The 21,167-nt window shown below is 38.2% G+C and overlaps 1 protein-coding gene across 6 annotated transcripts in view; it reads right to left on the bottom strand.

Moving 5' to 3' along the window:
• Window positions 1-5,252: 5,252 nt before the first annotated feature.
• PPP1R12A (protein phosphatase 1 regulatory subunit 12A) overlaps window positions 5,253-21,167 on the bottom strand; it is a 94,677-nt gene continuing 78,762 nt past the window's right edge. For 3 of the 6 annotated variants that reach the window (XM_079991818.1, XM_079991819.1, XM_079991814.1), the window contains 7 exons: window positions 20,765-20,781; window positions 18,507-18,633; window positions 17,384-17,488; window positions 14,775-14,822; window positions 13,578-13,628; window positions 11,749-11,879; window positions 5,253-7,398 (listed from right to left, as the gene is read on the bottom strand). In XM_079991818.1, the coding sequence (XP_079847944.1) occupies window positions 7,383-7,398; window positions 11,749-11,879; window positions 13,578-13,628; window positions 14,775-14,822; window positions 17,384-17,488; window positions 18,507-18,633; window positions 20,765-20,781 (495 nt within the window). In that variant the 3' untranslated portion in view covers window positions 5,253-7,382. Of the gene's footprint in view, window positions 7,399-11,748; window positions 11,880-13,577; window positions 13,629-14,291; window positions 14,323-14,774; window positions 14,823-17,383; window positions 17,489-18,506; window positions 18,634-20,764; window positions 20,782-21,167 lie in introns of those variants that run through there. The other 3 variants (XM_079991816.1, XM_079991817.1, XM_079991815.1) reach the window with 3 other exon arrangements.

The raw sequence follows: 21,167 nt of genomic DNA, 5'->3' as shown, positions 1-21,167 counted from the left end.
TTTTCAGAAGAGGATCATCAAGGAGTGGGATAGTGGCACTATATTGATTCTGCATCTTATGTTTGCTAGAGGGTATATTATATTTCATTGCAACTACTTTGAAAGCTCAGTAACCTGTTAATGATCCATTAATTTCAATACATTCAACCTGGAGAGCTATATTCATTAAAAGCTGTTATTGAGATAAACTATTTTGTTATTAGATATGCAAATACAGTGTAAGGTTTTGCTTAGAAAAGGCCCTTGCTGTGAAACTATGACTTGGAAAGGCTCATGGGTGCCACCTGCTGTCTGAATTTAAAATTACTTCCCAAATCTTACAGGAATTAATACGAGTCCTAGCGAGAATGCCTTGCTGTAACATGACTATTTCAGCCCTGCTACAATTTGAAGCCAAATAAGCACTTTCACTTAAAAACAAACAAACCAAACCCTACCAGCAGCAGTTAAGATTTCATCCACTGTTAAAAACAGACAGGAGCAGGAGACAAACATAATGTCAGGTTTCTCAGACTCCTTCACAGCATACATAACATATTAATCCAGGGAGATTTAATAGGAAACAGCTCGTTTTCAAAACCACACAACGTTCCTGCAGTGACCACAGCAGTGCTGACTTAGAAAAGTGTTTGTTTTTTTTTAAATGTAACTGGCAAGCTGGAACAGAAAAGGTACTCCATACCATGTGACTAGGCAGGACATCACATCTACAATATATTTTAGAAAGTTGTGTGTTCTCTGTAGCTCAGTTGGTTAGAGCATAGTGCTGATAATGTCAAGGTTGCAAGTTTGATCGCTGTATGGGAAACTGCATATTCCTACATTGCAGGGGGCTGGATCATTTGGTCTACGATTCTACACATTTTAAAGTCAGGTATGCAAAACTACAAGCTCCTGCTCCAGTTTAAGCCTAAAACCAAGACTAATCCAATAAAACATTAATCACATACTGGTTTTGCCCAACTAGGACCATTTATTAAAATTCACGTGTAAGTTTCACAATTTTTGGAAGATGGAATTAAAATTCTATGCCATGTGGCTACTCAGTCCATAGTGGCTGTAGTCCAATAGAAAGACCATCATTTGTCATCACCATCAGACTATGGCATAAGTGAGAAGTATTTCTTCACCACTCACTTCCCAGAGTGTCACCAGTTGTAGTGCCAGGGGAGTTTAAATGGTCTCTTGGTTAATGGTTTGGAGATTCCTTGTGCTCTTAACTGGTCCCTCTTCACTATTAATATACTAAGAGTACAGTACAACTGAAGATTTAAAAGAAGTGGGACAGTTTGCTGCAGCATCCGGGTTACTAAATGCAACATATCTGATTTCAAGACACCACATTTGATTGGATATATACTATTTATATTAGATTGTCTTAACACCAAAATGGACTGTTGAATTCCCTCCTGCTTATGGACCAGCATAGCTGCCTTTGAAAACCATAAAAAGCAAAGGCACTGTGGATTAAAAATAAATAAATCATGCAATAAAATTTGTGTTCTGGTTTCAACGTATTTCCATGCATCACATTTTAAGTACAAATGAGCTTGTCCTCCCAAGGCAAAATGAACTTCACATTAGCCTTGTTGATGAGCATTTTATGCAGCAATATAATATACAATGGATAGTAGTTCTTAAGTTAACTATTATAACCCCCAAGTCTTCTTGGGAGATGAGCACCAATTTACGAGGGCTGCAAAGCCAAACTGTTCTAACTTTCAACCCATCCAACAGGTGACCACACAAAGGTAGTAAGAGTGATATACATTTTTTTTTATCTGATCAGCACTAGCTTAAAATGCAGGGATGTCATAATTGGGATCAGCTGGTTCAGTGATTGTAGCAGCAGCCCTCCCCCCTCCCATTCATTGACAAAACTTGGATTCCTTTAAAATTGTGTGCCTGACACTATACATTCATAAATGTTGCTTATGGTATTACCCTAATGCTCTCTATTTCCCCCTCAGCTTCTCAAGACTGATAACCTACACATATGCACCCCTCTTCACAGAAAAGGTTAAAGGGAAAAAAGTCGCAAAATGACTTTTGCTCACTACTGCACAATAAGCAATGGTATTTAAGAGAAAAGTTAGTTATTTAAAGACCAAGTTTTTCTTACAGTTAATAATTTTAAAAATGGCAAAATGTAAAGTTTCACTTAAGAACGTGATAATAAGAACGGTCTTTCCTTCTTTCTGGAGCTCTAGTGTGGTGCTTTTAGAAGCACTATTTGTTTATTTGATATCACTCAAGGGTTGCTAGACTGGTTTTAAATCATGGAACATTCATGCCTATCAACTGTTTTTCTCTACATAAGGCAAGAGCTTCCCTCCACAGAAAAGTTTATGACCTTATGTTCTGAGCATCTCATTTATCAGCAGGCATACTGCCCAGCATAACATTCCCACATCACACAGCAGCGTGTGCGAGACTTCTTGTCCACTTCCGCTCCACTGGAATACTGTAATCACTTTAGTTGGTATAATAATAATAATAATAATAATAATAATAATAATAAACACTAACCCTGTGTGGGGAATTATGGTTCAATTTGCTTAGAAAATGAGCAGTTACTCTGCTCTGGAATGCATTGCTGTGCATAATGCACAGGTGCAATCCAGCTGGTTTAATTTCTTTGGAAAATGCAGGTAAGATTCCCCACCGTGAGATTTTCAGTCCTCTTAACATACACAGTGAAACTAGATTATATGCTCTGTTTTATTCTGAAAATGTCAGTTTTTGCTCCATTACCCACATTCTGCAAATGGAATAAATTGTGGATTGGGGAAAGTCAACGAATGGGTCCCTTCTGACTCTATAATTCTACAATTCTTTGAAGTGGGTGACACAAGGGTGAAGCAGCAGCAGGATATGGACAATGGGACCACAGACAAGAGCAAACTGAATGCAACTCACTCTAAATTAAATCCGCATAGGAATTGGTTACTGGGCTGGTCACTTGTTATCTCCCATTCCCACAGAAGCATGTTCTACAAGAGACGTATCAAACACTTTTTCAGTCTAAGAGATTAGAATGTTGCTTCCTTTTTAAATGTGAAAGGGCCAATAAACATTCAGATGTAGTTTAAAATATGCTCCAGGAGAGAGTAGAAACTTTTATGCCCAAATTCCAAGCCTAGAAGTCATCAAAGCAGGAAAAGGGCACTTTATTCATTCTGATAAAATCCCTTCAGCATAACCAACACAAATCTGTAACTATAAGCAGTTCTGTGGCTATCAAGTGAGTTGCCCTATTTGAAGAGCAAAAAAGAGGACACATTTGCTGACTTCTACTTTTAACTATGGATCACTATGATGACTCTAATTTTACATATGGTACCTATAAAAAAGATGATGTGTCCTGGAAAAAGAGAGGACATATGGCAACCCTAAAAAGGTACCATACCCCACAAAAAAAGGTTTTCTTTGAGAATATCAGATACGTATTACACATGGGAGCACACAGTACTTATGTAAGGAGAAATTTACAACTCTTTACACTGCTTCCAGAGTTGGTGGGTGGGTGTTGCATGTTAATGGTGGGTATAAGTATAAATAAAAGCATACTGGATTAACTAATCCAGAATCAAGACTGCGCTGTTTCAATATTCACAATAGCTGTCTCAGATTAGAACTCCCAATAGTGGGAAGTCTACTCAGAAGTAACCCCTACTGCATTTGGTGTACACCAAGGGTTGTACCCTGCAAGGCCCACTTGAGAGGGCTGAAAACTAGAGGCACAGCGGTCACAAAATGGTGATGCAGGGGCACAGCCAGTCACAAACCAGCATCAGCTGGTTGACATTGCTTACTACTGATAAATCCATTTTTCGAAATTGCTGACTTGTCATAGCCTTTTTCCTGCAGCAAGGAGTTCCGCACCTTAACTTTCAAGTGAAGTACAGGCAGAATTTGCTTAAAGGGGTTTTCCATTCCAAACTCTAAATGCCTGTCAAAGTATCTCCTGAAATTTCACATTCAACTTGTACCTTACTTCCCCACACTGACCCCCAGCAAAAAAACCTTACCAGTTTTATCCATCCCTCCTTCCTCATCCTTTTACATTCACTTATTCCGATAACTGCTTTCCTCGCTTACCTTTCTCTTTTTCTCTGTTTATTGATAACAACAAATAATATTAGCCTTTTATCTTATTTCTTTCAACTCCTCCTGGTCCTTTCCCCTCAGAGAAAGGAGACCTACCTACCTATCTTCTGTCCTTCTTGCTTTTCCATGTCCTTTGTGACTTGAGCACACGTGCGTGCGCGCATGCACACACACCCCACACCCACACACCAGAAACCCACAAAGAGGGGCTTCTTTTCCCCAGGTTCTACAAGCAGGAAAAATAAAATATTCAGTTATTCTAAAATTATATAAGAAAATAGGAAAACTAACATTTAAAAGCCAAGAAAAATGAGGAAACAAACAGGAAGAAAGGAATCTTATATGGTATTGAAGAGTGACGTTAACTCAGGAAGTTTTGCAGGTGCATAAAACAAGGACAGGGGTAACATTCAATTACTAGGTTTCCCATAGGTTAAGACAGATTATGAAACACAATGCTTCCTTCAACCCATTTTGCCTCAAGTCCTGTTTAGATCTTGCCATTATTCTAATGTGCAGCCAAATCCATGTAGTTAACATCTCAGCTATGTTCATTACTGCTTGAACTCCAGAACAGTAAATGCCCTCCATCATGGGATAAACTGACTGCATGTTCCACAATTAGCGTCCTCAAACAAACAAGTGACAGTTCTCTGATGATTCAACACTTCTTTCATAGTCCAGTATCCAAACACCACAAGCTTATTTCCAGCAGGGATCTAAATGAAAATCTGAACTTAACATTAAAACATGTGCTGGGATGGAGGAGCAGTTGCTACTGTAGCTAAAGGAATTTATATCAAGCCTCTGGTATGTTCAGCTACAAAATATTCTAGTGAGTTAAGCAACATTCTAAGATCATGCATTCTTACCATGGTACAACACATAAAAAAACTGGTTTCCATGTAGTTTCTCCATGCAGACAGGTTTATGTAAAATATATAAACATTTTTCAGTTTTGTTACAGATTGCATAAATATGGCATTTTTACTGTTGCATTTACAGCTGTGCAAACACAATTTGATTACAATCTCTGAAAAGTACTTTGCATCCCAGTGAAGCAATAAAAAAATGCCCACAAAGAATTTAAATACCAAATTCACGTTTAAAATGTCTTCTCAGTAAAATCCACACATTTAAAATAGTTTTATTCATTTTATTTGTATATGTCAAAATACATTTTTTTTGCAAAATAGTGGGTTTTGCAAGTAGTTTCATGCAGATGCAAGGTCTGCTCAATACTACCAATAAAATCAACGTAACACAGTAGCCATTCAGTTTTTAAAGAATAAATAACCTATATATAAAACACTAAAATATTAGATACACATTTAATCATTCACAGGCATCCAAAACTTGACCAAATATAATCCACAGTATGCCTAACAATTCAACAACACTATGCAGTGTGTTGCAGCCATTCAGATGGATATTTTCTCTGCTTGGTTTGTATTAGCTTAAGACCATGAAATATGTCCACCTTCAAACTTATGACTCATACAGACCTACTGTAACAAGATATCCCAGAACTAGCCTTGTACCTTTAAAATCAAGAATCCTGAGCTTGGTAGTAAGAGCAAAACCTTACATCTTCAAAAAACCTCCCTCCCCCCTCCCCAAATCACCCAACCCTATGAAGGGGACTCACGTCCTCCTTGCCCCAACAGTTGTTCTCTTTTGCCCACCCCAAAATGAAGTGAGTCCCATCCCCAAGAAGTAGGAAGTAGAACACAATGACCTTTTAAAATGAAGGGGTACAAATTCACATTTAATATAGTATACAATATAATCAATAATACAATAGCTACTACAAGCTTTACAATATACAATTTATTTTAATGGCTGAGCTGTTCAGTGGTTTTTAGGCAATAGTCTGTAGGCCAGAAGATGGTTATATTTAGTAGGTTTTAGTGAAAATATAAAAGCTGTTTGTTTTCTAACAAAAGCTATCTTCACTGGAGTACTTTTTAAAAGGCCACTGAAATGTATAAAATGGTCTGAACGTGGTGGTATCAACTTAGATGCCTCTTCACATGGCATTAGCAGTGCACGTAAATGAATAGGTTAGGGCTTTCAAATGACTTAAAGATTACTTTGGCTAGCACAACAGTTTCAGACAGCACTCAAACACAGATATGTGAAATGTAGTGAAGAAGTTATACTTAAGTTTTATTATGGGTGATCACTCAAATAAAAAATGGAAGGGGATAAAATACTGTTTTTAGTTTCAATTTTTTTGTAAAGACTGACTCCATACAAAGTAGAATTTATAAATTTAAACCAAATGGACTTTGTTAAACACTACTGTGGAGCAGCCTATTTTGTTTTAACACACAATTGCAATAGGGAAATATATTCAAGCATGTCAAGTGGTGGTCTGAAAACTCCAAACAATATACATTAATATATACAGCATCACTTAGTACCTGCTAAAATGAATGTGATGGTTACAGGATCTAACAATTTGCACTACAAACCTTTTTCTTTTCTTTTAAAAAGTGACCAATAAAGGCAGGAGACAGGAGTTTTAAAATAACCAATCTACTTGCAACTGACTTTTAAAGCAACTTTTATAGGAAATAATGCATATTGCACAACAGTGAAAGCAAAGGTTCCACAAAACCTCTCTGTTTTGGGGTGGCTGGCTGGACAATACAGGCTTAGTTAGCTACATGTTGCATTTTTAAAGGGGTGTGTAAATGTAAAGCTGTGAAAATACTGTACAACAAAAAAATCTGGTATATGAATAATTAGAAGGAAACACACACAAATCCAAACTTAAGATGTAAGAGAGAAAAACTGCAGGATAGGAAGGGAAAAAAAACCAGGAACCGTGACACAACAAAATAAAAGTAACTGTCTGTGGTAGCAGAAAGCTTTTTTTGATGCATGTGTTTATGTACAACTAAGGCTTACTGGTTAAATATCTGAGGCTTATCTGGCCTTGAACACTTTCCTTATATGCAGTAGCTGTAAACAAGATTTCTCAGTCATTATGTCTTCTCAGCAGCTGCTTTAACACATGAAACAATGATCTTGGTTAAAAAAACACACACACCCAGGTAAGAGGGCATTTGGCAGAATATCTGAAAATGACAGTCTCCAAGAAATCTTCCCAGACTTCCAGTGACTTCCATGCTATGGTCCACTGGAGATACTAATTATGTGCAATCCCATGATTTGCAGCTGGAGTAAACAATTTTATTTGGAAAGCTTGCTGATAACTCTGATCAAGGCCCCATTTTCATCTTTTAGCCTCTGGTTATCGGCCTTCAGGTCTGGTAGCATCTATCAGAGAAAAACAGAGAGTAAAGTGTGCAACGCTTGACAAATAACAATATACTAAATACAAAGTCTCTTCAAAGACAAATAGTCCTCCTTTCCTGCAAACGCCAAATGGTTTGCTTATTTAATACCATTTATAAACCAATTGATATTAAAATATTGCTAAGCAGGCTAGTGAATTGAATATGTGGCTATCTGTTTAGAACTCAAGGTCCATCCGCAGCAGCAACTTACTATTTTATAATCACTGAGAAATGAAATATAAAACAAACCCAACCATATTTAGTCAAGTCACTCACATGGGGTAGTGGAAGAAAAGGGTTTTTCATAGGTGCTCCTCTAGGTAAAATAAGCATGCATATATTTACTTAATTTGTAATTAGCTTTTTGTGGGGTACAGTTCACACAGCCCTGGGTATACATTAACTGAAGCAAGATTCACCAGACCTGGGCACTGGAACCCATTTTGGATGTCCTGCCTCAGGTTTCAGAGTTGTAACAAAGAAAAGTGATTCAGAGAATGCGTAGAGAGCATTCTTCACAACTACACCCTTGTCTCCAAACATTTGGGAGTAAGGGTGAGAGGGTGTCGAGAGAAGTGACAGTTATACCACAGGACTTCACTTCCAGACAGCTCTGAGCATATCTTAGAAACTGACATGTCCACTATTGCAAAATCCAGCATAGACACAAAATTGTGTGTTTTGTTTTTGTTTTTTTTAAAGATAAGACAAGTAAGTTATAAGATATGCCGATATGTGGCATTTGTGCAAACCTGGCAATGTTACTGAAATAAATAGGTATTAAATGCTCACTTAACTGACAATCTGCTAAACCTCATCATGCCTTTTATTTCTAATCCTATTATATAGTCACTGCTTTGTTCCAAGTGGTATGATAATGCTCTTACCACACCTGCTATAAGTTTATGAAGTTTCAATATGCATCTAGTCAGCAGATAAATTATCATCTAAGTTTTAAAGAAGTCATCCTTATAGAACATTTTACTGCCAATCCACTCGGGAGCTGAAAAACTTGTCTTTTAAATTTCCCCCTAGAAACCAGAAAAAATAGGCTCAACATCTTCCTGTGGAACCCATTATATTACGTTGAAAAATACTGGTATGTTGGATTTAAAATGGGACAAGAAGCACTTGGAATGGCACAATACTACAGTGGTGCCCCGCAAGACGAATGCCTCGCAAGACGGAAAACCCGCTAGACGAAAGGGTTTTCCGTTTTGGAGGTGCTTTGCAAAACAAATTTCCTATGGGCTTGCTTCGCAAGACGAAAATGTCTTGCGAGTTCCTGCGGGGGTTTTTTCCTCCCCCCCTTTTTTCTAAGCCGCTAAAAGCCGCTAATAGCGCTAATCCGTCAATGGGCTTGCTTCGCAAGACGAAAAAACCGCTAGACGAAGAGAATCGCGGAACGGATTCTTTTCGTCTTGCGAGGCACCACTGTATTTCTGCTCTTACTAAACTCTTGAAGGTAAGGGAAAGCTTCAATATCAAGTCCAGTTCCTAATGAGGTAGGTACAATTGTAAGAGTGAAGAACAGAGCCAGGGTTTTGAGTATGGAGAAAGAATACAAGAGTTTAAATACTGTTTTCTTCTTTTTTGCATCATGGTTCCCCCAATATTTTTTACAGAACTAGAAAGGGCACAATGTGGGGAGCGGATGGATGAGAATGACTGGCACTGATGTGATGCCACAAGATCAACTGTTAAGTCCAGGGCACAAACAAGCATCTGGCCAGAAAAAAACACACACCCAAAGATGGAAAATTGCCTTTGCTTAACCAAGCACTTTCGACATGTGACCTCAGAAATTGGAAGCCTGACAATCAGACCCACCATCTTGAACAAAAGAGATGTTGTTAAACTACAAAGACACTGTGTGGCTAATGGTCAGGGACGATGAGGGGCTGTAGCCCAACAACACCTGAGAAAAGTTGGCTTAGAGGCTTCTTCCTTTTGCCTATAACAGGAAGTAGAAGAGGATGAATGTAAACCCAGACAAGATGGAGGTACTATAGGCAGGCAATACTGGTACTCAGGTTCACCAGCAGCATTGTTTTCCTGAAGAAATCAAACATGGTCCAAGACATTGATGCCAGAGGCTGCAATCCTAACCCTCACTTATCCGGGAGCAAATCCCACTGACTTAAATAGGACTTACATCCAGGTTGGTTTACTGTAATGTACTTTATGTGAGGCTACCATTAGAAGCTTCAACTGGCTCAGGATGCTGAGGGCAGAGATTTGTTTGGGCCTGGCAGGACAGACCACATCAGGTCAGTTTTCTCAATGTCATTGGCTTCCAGGCAAAATTGACAGTGATCACTGTGACATCTAAAACCTGAATAGCCAAGCCTGGGCAAGGCCAGCTCAGGAATTGTCGCCTCACATGAATTCTGCACTCCCTTTCTGAGTCCTTATTGCATTTCTATTGGCAAATAAACAAGAAAGGGGATGTTTTCAGCTGTGGTACCCTGACTATGGAACAATTTCCCCAAATAAATTGAACTGGCTCCACCTTAACCTGCAAATGGGTTCTTGTTTACACTTAATAATACATTTTCAATTTGGCTGTTGAATGATTTTCAGGATGCTTTTTAAAGCCCTTTGTTATTCTTAGGGTGGTTCTGGATTTTGTGCTTCATTTCTTATTTGTAAATGCCATAAGTTTGAGATTTTTTTGTATTGAAAGGAGGATATAAATGGCAAAATAAATAAACAAAGGAAAAAGAGTTCTTGCAAGTCGCTCAAATAAGCAAGGTTACACCATGCATAATATCAAAATACTTTGTATTAAAATGTTTTGTATTGATTTTTTTTGCAAAGCATCAAATGCCAAATGTTAATAAACATATTCTTTGAAAAATCAAAACTGCATTTAAAATAAATTATTATACACATGTGATCTGTTTGGATTGGGTCTTGATATGTATATGATCATATTCTAGAATGCATGAGGTATCTCTAATAAGGTACATTCACAATAGTCATTTTGATACCTGCTTAAAGTATTTTTCTTTAGGCAAGCCTATTCAGACATGTAGAAATTACATGTGTTTTATTTCTTTTTAGCTACTGTTGATTGCAAAGGTAAATTTTCAGTTTCACAGTAATGAGACTTAACTTTCAGCTATAAAAGCTCATGCCTCCTCTATGGCATTGGCATGGCACATGTTAATCACTTGGAGGAAAATCTAGGCTCATATAAAAAAATTAATTCTGGTGTATTTACGAGCTGCCTCAAACAGTTAATGCAAAATATTGCAACTGATCATTTCTTCTGTACTATTATTATTATTATTATTTCATCTGACACATTGTTTTTCCAACCACTCACTAGAACTTGGTACTGATGCTTTTATTCAATTAAGTTTTACTCAGAGCAAACCCATTAAAATTAATGGAACTAAATTAGTCATGCTCATCAACTTCAATGGGTCTACTCTGATGGACCCCGAGTATACAACAATGTTAATTTTTTTTTTAAAAAAAAGTTTACTATGACAATTTGGGAAAGATAACACAACCCTGTGACATTTTCCACTTTAAGTAGTCAGCTGGTACCAGAGGTTTCCAATTAGCACAGATGAGTCTTATGTTTTTCAGTAAGTTTATATTCAGATGTAGTACTTAGCTTCCAGTGAAGTATCAATTCAACTATTCAGATTAGGGTTTAGTTTTTCAGCTCCTCAATATTCTAATACATATCCAAGGAATGGCGCATCTCTGAACTGTGGTAGGTAGTAAGGCCCGCAGATTAACATCAAAGTAATCTGCCAACACGGATGCATTCATCATATACATATGCCATGCTAAACCACAGCACAGCGTGATAAATGAATGTATCGCAATAAGCCTCAGGCTCAAGCACTCCATCCCTACCCTCTCCTCCCGCCGTGTGACTGGGAGGAAGTGTTTGGAAGCTTTTTGCTTCACTACAGTTTGCCATGTCATATGCCCCTGATAAACTGTGGTTAATAGAAACTACAGCTAGTTTCAAACAAGCCAGTTTCAAATCATAGTTTCTAAAGCTGGCTTATCTAACACTTGCCATAGTTAGGATTAATCAGTTCTTGGTCCAGACAACATGGAAAGCTGTGGCTATTCAGAAGAGGAAGTGAAAGTTTCTGAACTCCTTTGCAACTAAACAGCATCAATATATCTGTTAGTAATAGGGTAAAATTGGAATACTGGAAACTGTATTTAAGCTGCACTTATAGTCAAGCAATAAGCCAGTCTTCAGACACACAAGCATTAATAGTGAGAGATGCAGGCCATAGCACTCACTGAAAGTCAACACCTGCCCAGCTACAGAAAAAAGAAAAGGGGAAATTACAAGTCCACAGAATGCCGATGCCTGCAGGCACCTGACAGCTTGGTAACCACTCTGGTCAAGGCCCTATTCTCAGTCAGCAGTCGCTCATTTAAATGCCTCAAAGCCTGAACATGCTTTACTTGAAATGTATTCTGCAGGAATCAAAGAAACAGGAGCCAATGAGAGAAATGCAATTGTGGCATGTTGAAAAGGTATCACAGGTGAAGACAACTAAAAGAAAAAAGAAAGAGATGTAAAGATAATCCTTTCTTTGGCAGCAGATTGTTCTGTGTGAAACTAAGAAACTACCTAACTATATATAGGGAATCAGTGACTGTGCAAAGGCTGGTGCCAAATGTGTTGCTCTGCTTTCTTTTAGATCACATCAGTGGGCTGAGAGTGGGGGGTTGTCGTCTGGGCAGCCCAGGACCTCAATACACAGTGCCCAGGCTTGAGCCCTGGAGAAGTCACTTTGGTGCAGCAAAAACAATGCAGGAAGCGCTGTGACTTCACCCCGGAGAGGCTGCTGGTAGCATTTCAAGCATTAAACAATCTGGGCCCAAATCCCTGTGTCCCTATATGACTACAGTGGAACTTCTGTTTCGAGTGTCTCAAAAGCCAAACGTTTCGGTTTTCTAACGCCAAAAACCTGGAAGTAATTGCTTCCGTTTTCATATGTGCCTCAGAAATCGAACGTGTTTTCAAATTTTCTCAATGGATTTTGCCGACTACTCATTGCGTCTCGGTTTTTGAACGTTTTGGAAGTCGAACGGTCCTCCGGAATGGATTACATTCAAAAACTGAGGTTCCACTGTACTAAGATCCTCAGATGACTGAGGAGTTTTTTTAAAAAGGCAGGAAACAAGAGAGAGCTCAAAGAATCCTTTTTGAAATTATACCTATATTGGTATCTGGACATCTATATGCTATAATTGCTGATGGGTGCCATTTCAAGGCTGCTGAAATGACGCAGAAACTAAGACAACTATCTGTCTTCTCAGTCTGGTTCTCCCCTATCCAGGAGTGGGGAGGGAAGGAGAGCCTATCTGCCTTGTTATACTGAGGCTTCCTTTTTTATTAAGCCAATCAGCGTCTTTCCAATGGGGTGTAGGAAGAAAGTCATATTGTGCCTCAGGAATCAAACATGCCCATCTCTAATTTGCATGTACATATGTGGTGTGTGTGTGTGTGTGTGTGAGAGAGAGAGAGAGAGAGAGAGAGAGAGAGAGAGAGAGAGATGGAGAGTGAGATGGACATACAGACAGCATATTTCTTCATTAGGTCCCTGTGAATTAAAGGTTGGATAAGAGAGAGAAAAACCAAGTGATAGGTTTAGAAATTTTTGTGACCTTAACTTCACTCTGACTGTAGCCTAAAGGAAATACTACCCTTGATACGAAGACTGTCTGATAGCAGAGGAACCTGTATTTTCACAAATCAAAAGGACTTCATTATTCAATTTAAAAATGTTTTGCCTATACTTTAAACACACACACTTGGGAAAAGTATAGCCATATTCAACCAATATAGGCTTTTGTTTTTTAATAGAACCATATGTCTCAATAGTATCTGAACCAACTCAGACAATCTCAGGTAAAAGTCCTCTACTACTGTAAACAAAACTGTATGGCACAATATTCTATCCTTTACAAAAGCTGCATTCTATTAGACATCTTTCACATGAGCTGTGATTACATGGCTGACCATGTAATAAAAAGACATTGAAAATCAGAATAATGTTATTCTGTAATTTGATGCACTCCTAATCAATACATAAAAATAAGAATGTGCACACTGTAACCTATAAACAATGCTACTGCCCTAAATAAAAATAGTTGAAGCACGCTTACTTTGAGTTCCTCTTCCATTTCAGATATCCGCCTTTCTAGAGCTCTTCTTTCCTACAGAAAACCATTTGCATTAATAACACAATTTGGATATATATTTTAAGCATCATCTCTGTAGAGCAATCTCAGATTTTGAAGATTAAACAACCATAAGCACAGTGAGGACAAGAAACTTGCGAGGCCAGTGATGTGTAAAAAAATACTTTGAATTTAAAATCAAGACAACAGAACTAATTTCGGTCAAATTCTACCAGTTAAATACATTCTTTATATAAAGTTGACCAGGCAATAGTTTTTGTAACATCAGTTGGGTATTACTCCTTTAACTGTATTTTGTGGTAGTTTAGCATACAAGAAACGCAGAAAAGATACCAACTGCCTTAAGGAAAAGGAAGCACAAAGCATTACGTTCCACAGACAGGCAAATGTTAGTTTGCATTCTGTACTACACCCAAGTAATACTAATTGTGTGTGTGTGTCCTAGTGCATATTCTGTTATCATTCATTGGACAACAGGTCTTAAAGCTAAAGTATTGCTTTGTGTTAAGACAATGCGGTGAGTCTCATTAAAAAGCAGTGGCTGTATCCAGTATCTGACATTCAAACATTTTCAAAGTGTGAAAGACAAAAGCAAATTGCTACAAAGTATACATTCAACAGTGTTATGCAAAACAAGCAGCATCAGCTGAGGTGTGTAAAACTTTGGTTAGATCATACCGCTGCGAGGATACTGACTCTTGTCGGTCACCTTTCAGATACAAACCATTTGAATTTAGTTTAATCATAGTTAAGTGAGTTCCTAAACATATTTTACCCAGTTTTAGCAATTAATTTCAAGAGCTTAGTACAGTCATAATTCATTTTGGTCAGTCTGTCATTCATTTAACTCTCTGTGATAAGAACCAAGTTTCGTTTAAAAAAAAACAACCGATTTAAGCCATTTCCACCAATCGTATGTTTTTTAAAAGTTGCCAGACCAAATCCAGCAAAGAATTTTAAATTTAACTATTTGATTATTATTGCTCTTATATCAATACATAAAGTGCATCCCTTGTGCACACACAGACTGTCCAGAAATCTAGTTGCCTAACTAAATTGTTGCAGTTTGTTCTTTTTTGCATACTGCTTCCCAATTCAAATTATTATTTTATAAGAATATTATATAAACCTAGAGGACCAAAAGCCCAGGAAAAAACTTACCCTTTTTTCCATTTCTAGCAGAGACCTATCAGCAAATCTTTCCTGCCTCTGAAATAGATAAGTGATCACACGCAATGTCACTCACAAGAAAAATAAAGGAGGTAAATGGACGTGGGGAAAATGCAATTTAGAAAAATATTGTTGCATTACTAGTGGTGGGTAGAATCCAGATTAAATTTGACAGTGAAAACGACAGAACCAACTCATTTCTAAGGGAATTAATGTCCGCTGTGTCTGAATCCAACCCAATATTTATTCATTTTTTTCTGTAACGTGAACTTCAAAGAGTGCCTGAAATTCATGGGCACTCTCAGATTCATAGGTTTGCTGAGTATAATCTCAACAGGAAACCATAAATACTTTTTTGGGGGGAAATAGAAGATACAGAAAACTATGTGGTAGGCGCCAGAAAAATGGTATTCAACATCACAAGCCATCCTTTAATAAATGGCTACTGATGATCTATACACAAATTTAATATAGATTTCTGATACAGGGCCAGAGTTACATTTACTAATAATTTCAAATAACACTATAACACAGAATATGGCCCATCTAGCTAATCAAATCAGGTCAGATCTCCAATGTCAGAGTGAACATGAACGAATACACTAAAGGGTCTTTATAAGGATATGTGCACATTCAAGCCTCTCTCTGCCTGTTTTAGTAGTCATTAATCAGGTGGCTGGAATAATCACTTAACATTTCCCATCCTGCTTCTAAACTTGTTCTCAGGAAGTTTCTGCCATCATATATCAATTTCAATTAATAGAAGTTGCTGCTCAAGGACAAACACACTGCTCCTTTTGAAGGTATAAGCTTAAAATCAGTCTCTATCAGCAGCAACTTCCTTACACTCCATGAACTCACCACCTTACCTTTTACCCATATAAGTTAATGATTATTGTTCACTTCTATGGAACAGTAATACTAGGGATAAAACTTGACACCTAACATTAGCTGTCCATTGAGAAGGGCCAGATGGTTTGTAGGGGGAAGACTTCCAATTCATCTCTACAATATCAAGGACACTGTCTTCCCATCATAATCACATAAATTTTGAAGTCGTTTATGCAGCAATGAAAGCAGAAATGTTCAAGGGTTAAAGACTGGGCCTTGTTTGGACATAATGATTAACTATGGTATAGTGTTGAACGAGCCTGCTATGCCTCCACCTCCAGTTTTCACTTCCAGCTTTCACTAACCACAGTTTATCATCAAATCCAAACCTGGGCAAACAGCGGTTAGCATCAACCACAAGTCTATCGAAACAAGCCAACTTCAGACCGTGGTTATTAAGAAAATAGCAAATTTCCCCAAACCATTCCTAACAGGCACCTGAGTGATCATTCTAAAGCTTTCAGTGTCAAGACAGTGAATGAGCTAGATAACTTTACTCCAGATATAATAGTCCTACATTGCCTCATTTTCTTCACATGGTAACATATACTACTTCCTACTTCACCAGCTCCACAGATAAATTTATGTAACCAGATCCTATGCATATTTACGAAGAAGCAAGTTCCACAGTGTTCAATAGAGCTTATCCAAAGTGTGTGTTAAGAAAGTAAGAGACAGAGAGAGGGGAAGAAATTACTCTGGTTGAATAATGAGCTTTTTCAGATCTTTCTTTCAGGTTCTCCCTGTTTTAAAGTAGACCACATTTGCTGAAGAACAGTAGTCTCTCTTGTATCTATTTTGCCTTCGTTATCTTTTGCTGTCTACAAAAAGAGCTGAGAGCCATAGTGAGGCCCGTTTACTTTGCTGCCCAAAGCTGGGATCCCAACTTGGAATTCTCTTGAGCACTTGGAGGACCCAAGGAATTGGGGTTGTAAAGAAGGATGAATTAATTACTCCCCAGCACCTTTGTTTCACTCTCTTTACAATCCTAGGCCCTGCATCCACCAGAGGCAGAAGGATGCACAAATCAGTTTGGGCTCACTACCTCCTTCCCTGTGCCATGCCATTAGTGGACTCTTAGCAACCCAAAACCATGGAGAGAAAGGCAGCAACAGCACAGCAACAATGATGAAATGTAAAGTAACAATTTACAACTTTGCCCTATGCAAGTTGTGTATGAAGTACAATTCTGGACACTTATGACGTTTAAAAGGAACTATTAAAAAACTGTTTTCCATATTTTTGGAAAATGCAAAGCTGATCCTTGGTGACACACATTTTACTGAACCTAGCCATGCTTCTTCTGTGGTGGCGCCTCATTTATGGAACTCCCTTCCTAGACATTGGACTATTGGCCAGCCTTCAAAATGGCTTTGGAGACCCATCTGTTTTGTTTGGCTTTTAACAATGATGATTTTATTAAGGTTGCTGCTAGATTTCAGAGTATAGAGTTAAGGCTGCTTGTTACTAGATTTCCTGATAAAATATTTTTCAGGCCAGCAAAAATCTGAAGGGTTCTCTAATTTGTACTTACTGCTCTGCCTATTATTTTGACATTTTATTGTTTGTAATCTGTTTTAAACTGTATGAGAGAAATTTGTGATTTTATTTGTTATATGTCTGTAAGCTGCCTAGAGAGGATATCATATAAGGCTGCCTGAAGAGCCTTTGAAGAAATAAAATTAAATTGAGAGTTTAGAAATACAAACCTGAGTTGCCTTTTCCAACTGTAGTTTGAGATCCGTCAGTTCCATGTTGGTATCATGCAATTGTGCTTTCAATTTTTCATTTTCAGCTACAATCTGTTCATAAAGCTAAGAAATATGCAATACTTTTATAAATCACGCACTCCTTCAAACTTCTATCATAACTGCATGTATAAATTGATAATTGTAGAGACATAAAATTTAACTCCTAGGATTAGAAGAGCAGTAGGCAAGGAGCAACTGTTTAGATTTCTGGGTTCTGTGTATGGCTGAGCAATATATGGTTTTCAACATTGTGATATATCACCAACTAAACACTGAGATATTCCAATATATCACAATGTCTGAAATAAGGATTTAGCCTAACTTCTATCCTCTATGCTCTGGAAACCTCTAGGTTCGATTACTGCAATGTTTTATACGCAATGCTGCTTCTGAAGATAGTTCAAGAACTTCAGCTGGTGCAGAATTTAGTGGCCAGGTTGCTCACTCGCACAAGACGGCTTGAGCATATTACACTGATCCTGCACTGATTGCCAATTAGTTTTCAGGCCCAATTCAAAGTGCTGGTTTTGACTTATAAAGCCTTAAGCGGTTCAGGACCACAATATCTCAAAGACCACCTCTCCCCATAAGAACCAAGCTGGACCCTGCAATGATCAACTTTCCCCATACACCACAGTCACCTCTCTCCATTCAGGCAAGCAAGAGACATTATACTGGTTCAAGGACAAATTCCAGTTAGGCAAAAGCACTAGAGAAGGGTGAAGGGCTGGTGAGGGGAGCATCCTAGGAAAGGGGTGTAGCCTGGGGAGAGTCCAATAGGTGACATAGGGTGGCCTTGTGGCTCACATTCAGTCCTGGGCCTGAGGTTCCCCATCCCTGTTCTAAATGAGAAAGGAGGTGGGGTAAAGTGGCCATGCATTTGAAGTTGCTTTACAAATAGCACCTTAACAATGGCCTCAATCAAAATTTACCTCAAAACCAATACTATAGAGCTTGAAATTGCAGTCCCCTTATAGTCCCCAGAGTGTATGTCAAACTGAATTAAGAGAACCATACAGAATGACTTCACAAACTTGTAATAAAATCATCTTGTTAACACACAACTCATAGGGTCAGATACCTTTTTAAAATCTGTTGTATCTTCTTTTTCTAGCTTGCTGGAATATGATTTGCGATCTTCCAAGTAACTGTATCCAGTCCGTCCTAGTACTGAATCGTAACGATCTCCTGATGATCCTGTGTCATATCTTCCAAAAAAGAATAAAAGTTCAATGTCTCACAGCTCTATTCAGAATTACAACAAACTATGGTCTGAGATAGCTCTAATTTAAAAACTAAGTCACAGTGGCTTCATTTGCACATCAGAACTGTCTGCAGTTAATTGTTTAGCATGATCATGCAGGTGGCTCCTCCCCTAGCGCGAGGGACAAATCACAATCTCTGGTGTATTGTAATGTCTGAGCTTGGGATCATGATTTGTTTCACTCCAAACAAATCAGAATGTGAAGCCAATATTTGTTCTTAGCTTACCAAGGTGGGGATTGGGGCAACGAAACAAGCCTGATCCCTCGTTCAGATATAATGCTACATGAAAGATCATGGTTTGCTGTTCCTGCTGGCACTTTGGAAGGAGCAAAGCTGCAGTGATTTCCATGTTCATGGGAAACTAATAATGATGGTTTACTGTGACATGCAAAACTCGGCCCTACATGCAAAAAACAATTTCTACTATTTTTCCTTAGTTGTCTCCTCAAAGGGTTCCAAGATTCAATTATAAACCACTTCACCTTGTTGTACCTCCGGCAACACAACCACAGATATGCTGCCTTGTTGCGATCAATCAGTAATGCTAAAAAGGGCAGCACAACTGAGAACATTCTTCTTTTTATTTGCTCTTAGTTGTGCAGCACAATGCTTTCTCAGCCAGCTTTCTGCCAAGGAGCATTTCCCTCTTCCTGATGTCTCTGTATTAAGAAGCGTTGTTTTTTTCAGTCCAAGTTGAGCAAAGATCTAGGGGGTGGGACATTTTTCTTCCTGGCTTTGTCAACTCAAAACCACGGCCCACACTCCAAAGCAATGTTCCCACCAATGTTGCAGTTTCCATATCTCTTTTTTTGGGGGGTGAACGTTGACCAGATAAATGTCCCAAAAGAAAGAAGTCCCTCTAAGGGCACCCATAGCTACTCTCCATGCAAAAAGGGAAAGCATCATTTCATTATTGGCAGTGCTACCCCATCCCTGGCACCACTTTCCATTTTATCACATCTCCTGGCTGCTATTTTCATGACCTACATTCCAATTTTCCTCAATTTCAGCCACTAGTGATAATTGCTACCTTTGCTTTTCATAACTCTGTTTATATTTTTTTAAAAAATCTCACTTTTCTTTATAAAACAGAATTCAAAGTGGCATACAAACAAGTTTTAAAACACCAGTCTTTGGGGAGAAATGGGAGACCACAGGTTAAGGCTAAAAACCTGAAAGTTATTCATTTGATTCAGTTTCTTTTATAGAAATTGTTCGATAAATAAAAATCATGTAATCCAAATGCCTGCCTTTATTTTGAATGGAAACTGGTTTAACACACAGGGGCAGAAAGATCAATAGAGAAATCATGGCTTTCGGGTAGAATTCAGCAAGACTGAAGACAATAGAGTTGGTGCTCTATTTTTGTCTTTCTCATATTATGGATTTCTGTTATGCGACACGATGGCTTCAGAGGGTGGAATGCCAACTATGACTTGTAAATTGGGACATTTCATTAACTTCATGGTTTCAACATTCTCAAACTATGATTTGTCAAATTTGAACATTGTGACGAACGATAGTTAAGCTCTGAAAATGATGATTTGACATGACATCTGAATTAAGTCACTGACACATTAATATTATAACTCAACTAAAGATACGGTGTGAATTCAAATAATGTGTATGCAATCTTCTACTTCTCTCCATTTTATACAAAAGCAAACGTGAACTAGGGTATGATATTATCAGGGAACATCTCCACTTGGGGACTTCCCAAAAGCTGAATCTTACAGATAAATGGTTAAAATCCCCTCGATTTAGGTGTGGCAAAGCATACAACCTTCATCATGTTTGTAACCAATGAATCATATTGCTTGGCTATGTCATGGTGCTGCCATGCTGACGGTCAACATGCTAGCATAATAACAACTGTTGAAACTGGATGTAATCTTCTACAGTTTTGGTATTTATGGAGAACTGAGCTGTGGGCAGCTTCTTGCATCGCATCATTTGCAAAGTGCCTTTTTCCATAAAAGCATGCTTAACCTCTCATTTCATTAACAACATTAAACAATCAAGAATGTTATACTTCACATCATAAGGAGAGGTAAACGTGAAGAGTACACGTACCTTGAAATGCTTTCACCCTGAAGGAGGAAGAGGAAACAAATATTTTAAAAGACTGCACCTATGTTTAACAAGCAAATTATTCACAGCTTACTAGACAATTAATGAGAATTTAAAGTAAGCTCAGCAATTAAAATAAAATGGACCATAAAATATACTGTATGGCAGAGGTGTGGAACCACCAGCCTACATACAGGTCCATTCAGGTCAGCTAGGGGTTCTAATTTGCCCTGAGAGGCCATTTTCCCCAAACCACTCAGCTGCCAGATCCCTGATGTCATATGTGACATCAGGTATATGGCAGGTAAAGGCGTGTCTGCTGTTACTTTGAAGTCCATTTCCAAGCCGTGTGTATTGAAACTTATCGCAAAACAGTCTTCAAAGGAAAGTTCTTTTCAAGTTGTCA

This window comes from Podarcis cretensis (genome assembly GCF_951804945.1).
Source record: "Podarcis cretensis genome assembly, chromosome: 10".
NCBI classification, from domain to species: Eukaryota; Metazoa; Chordata; class Lepidosauria; order Squamata; family Lacertidae; genus Podarcis; species Podarcis cretensis.
This window is presented reverse-complemented; position numbering and strand designations above follow the sequence as displayed.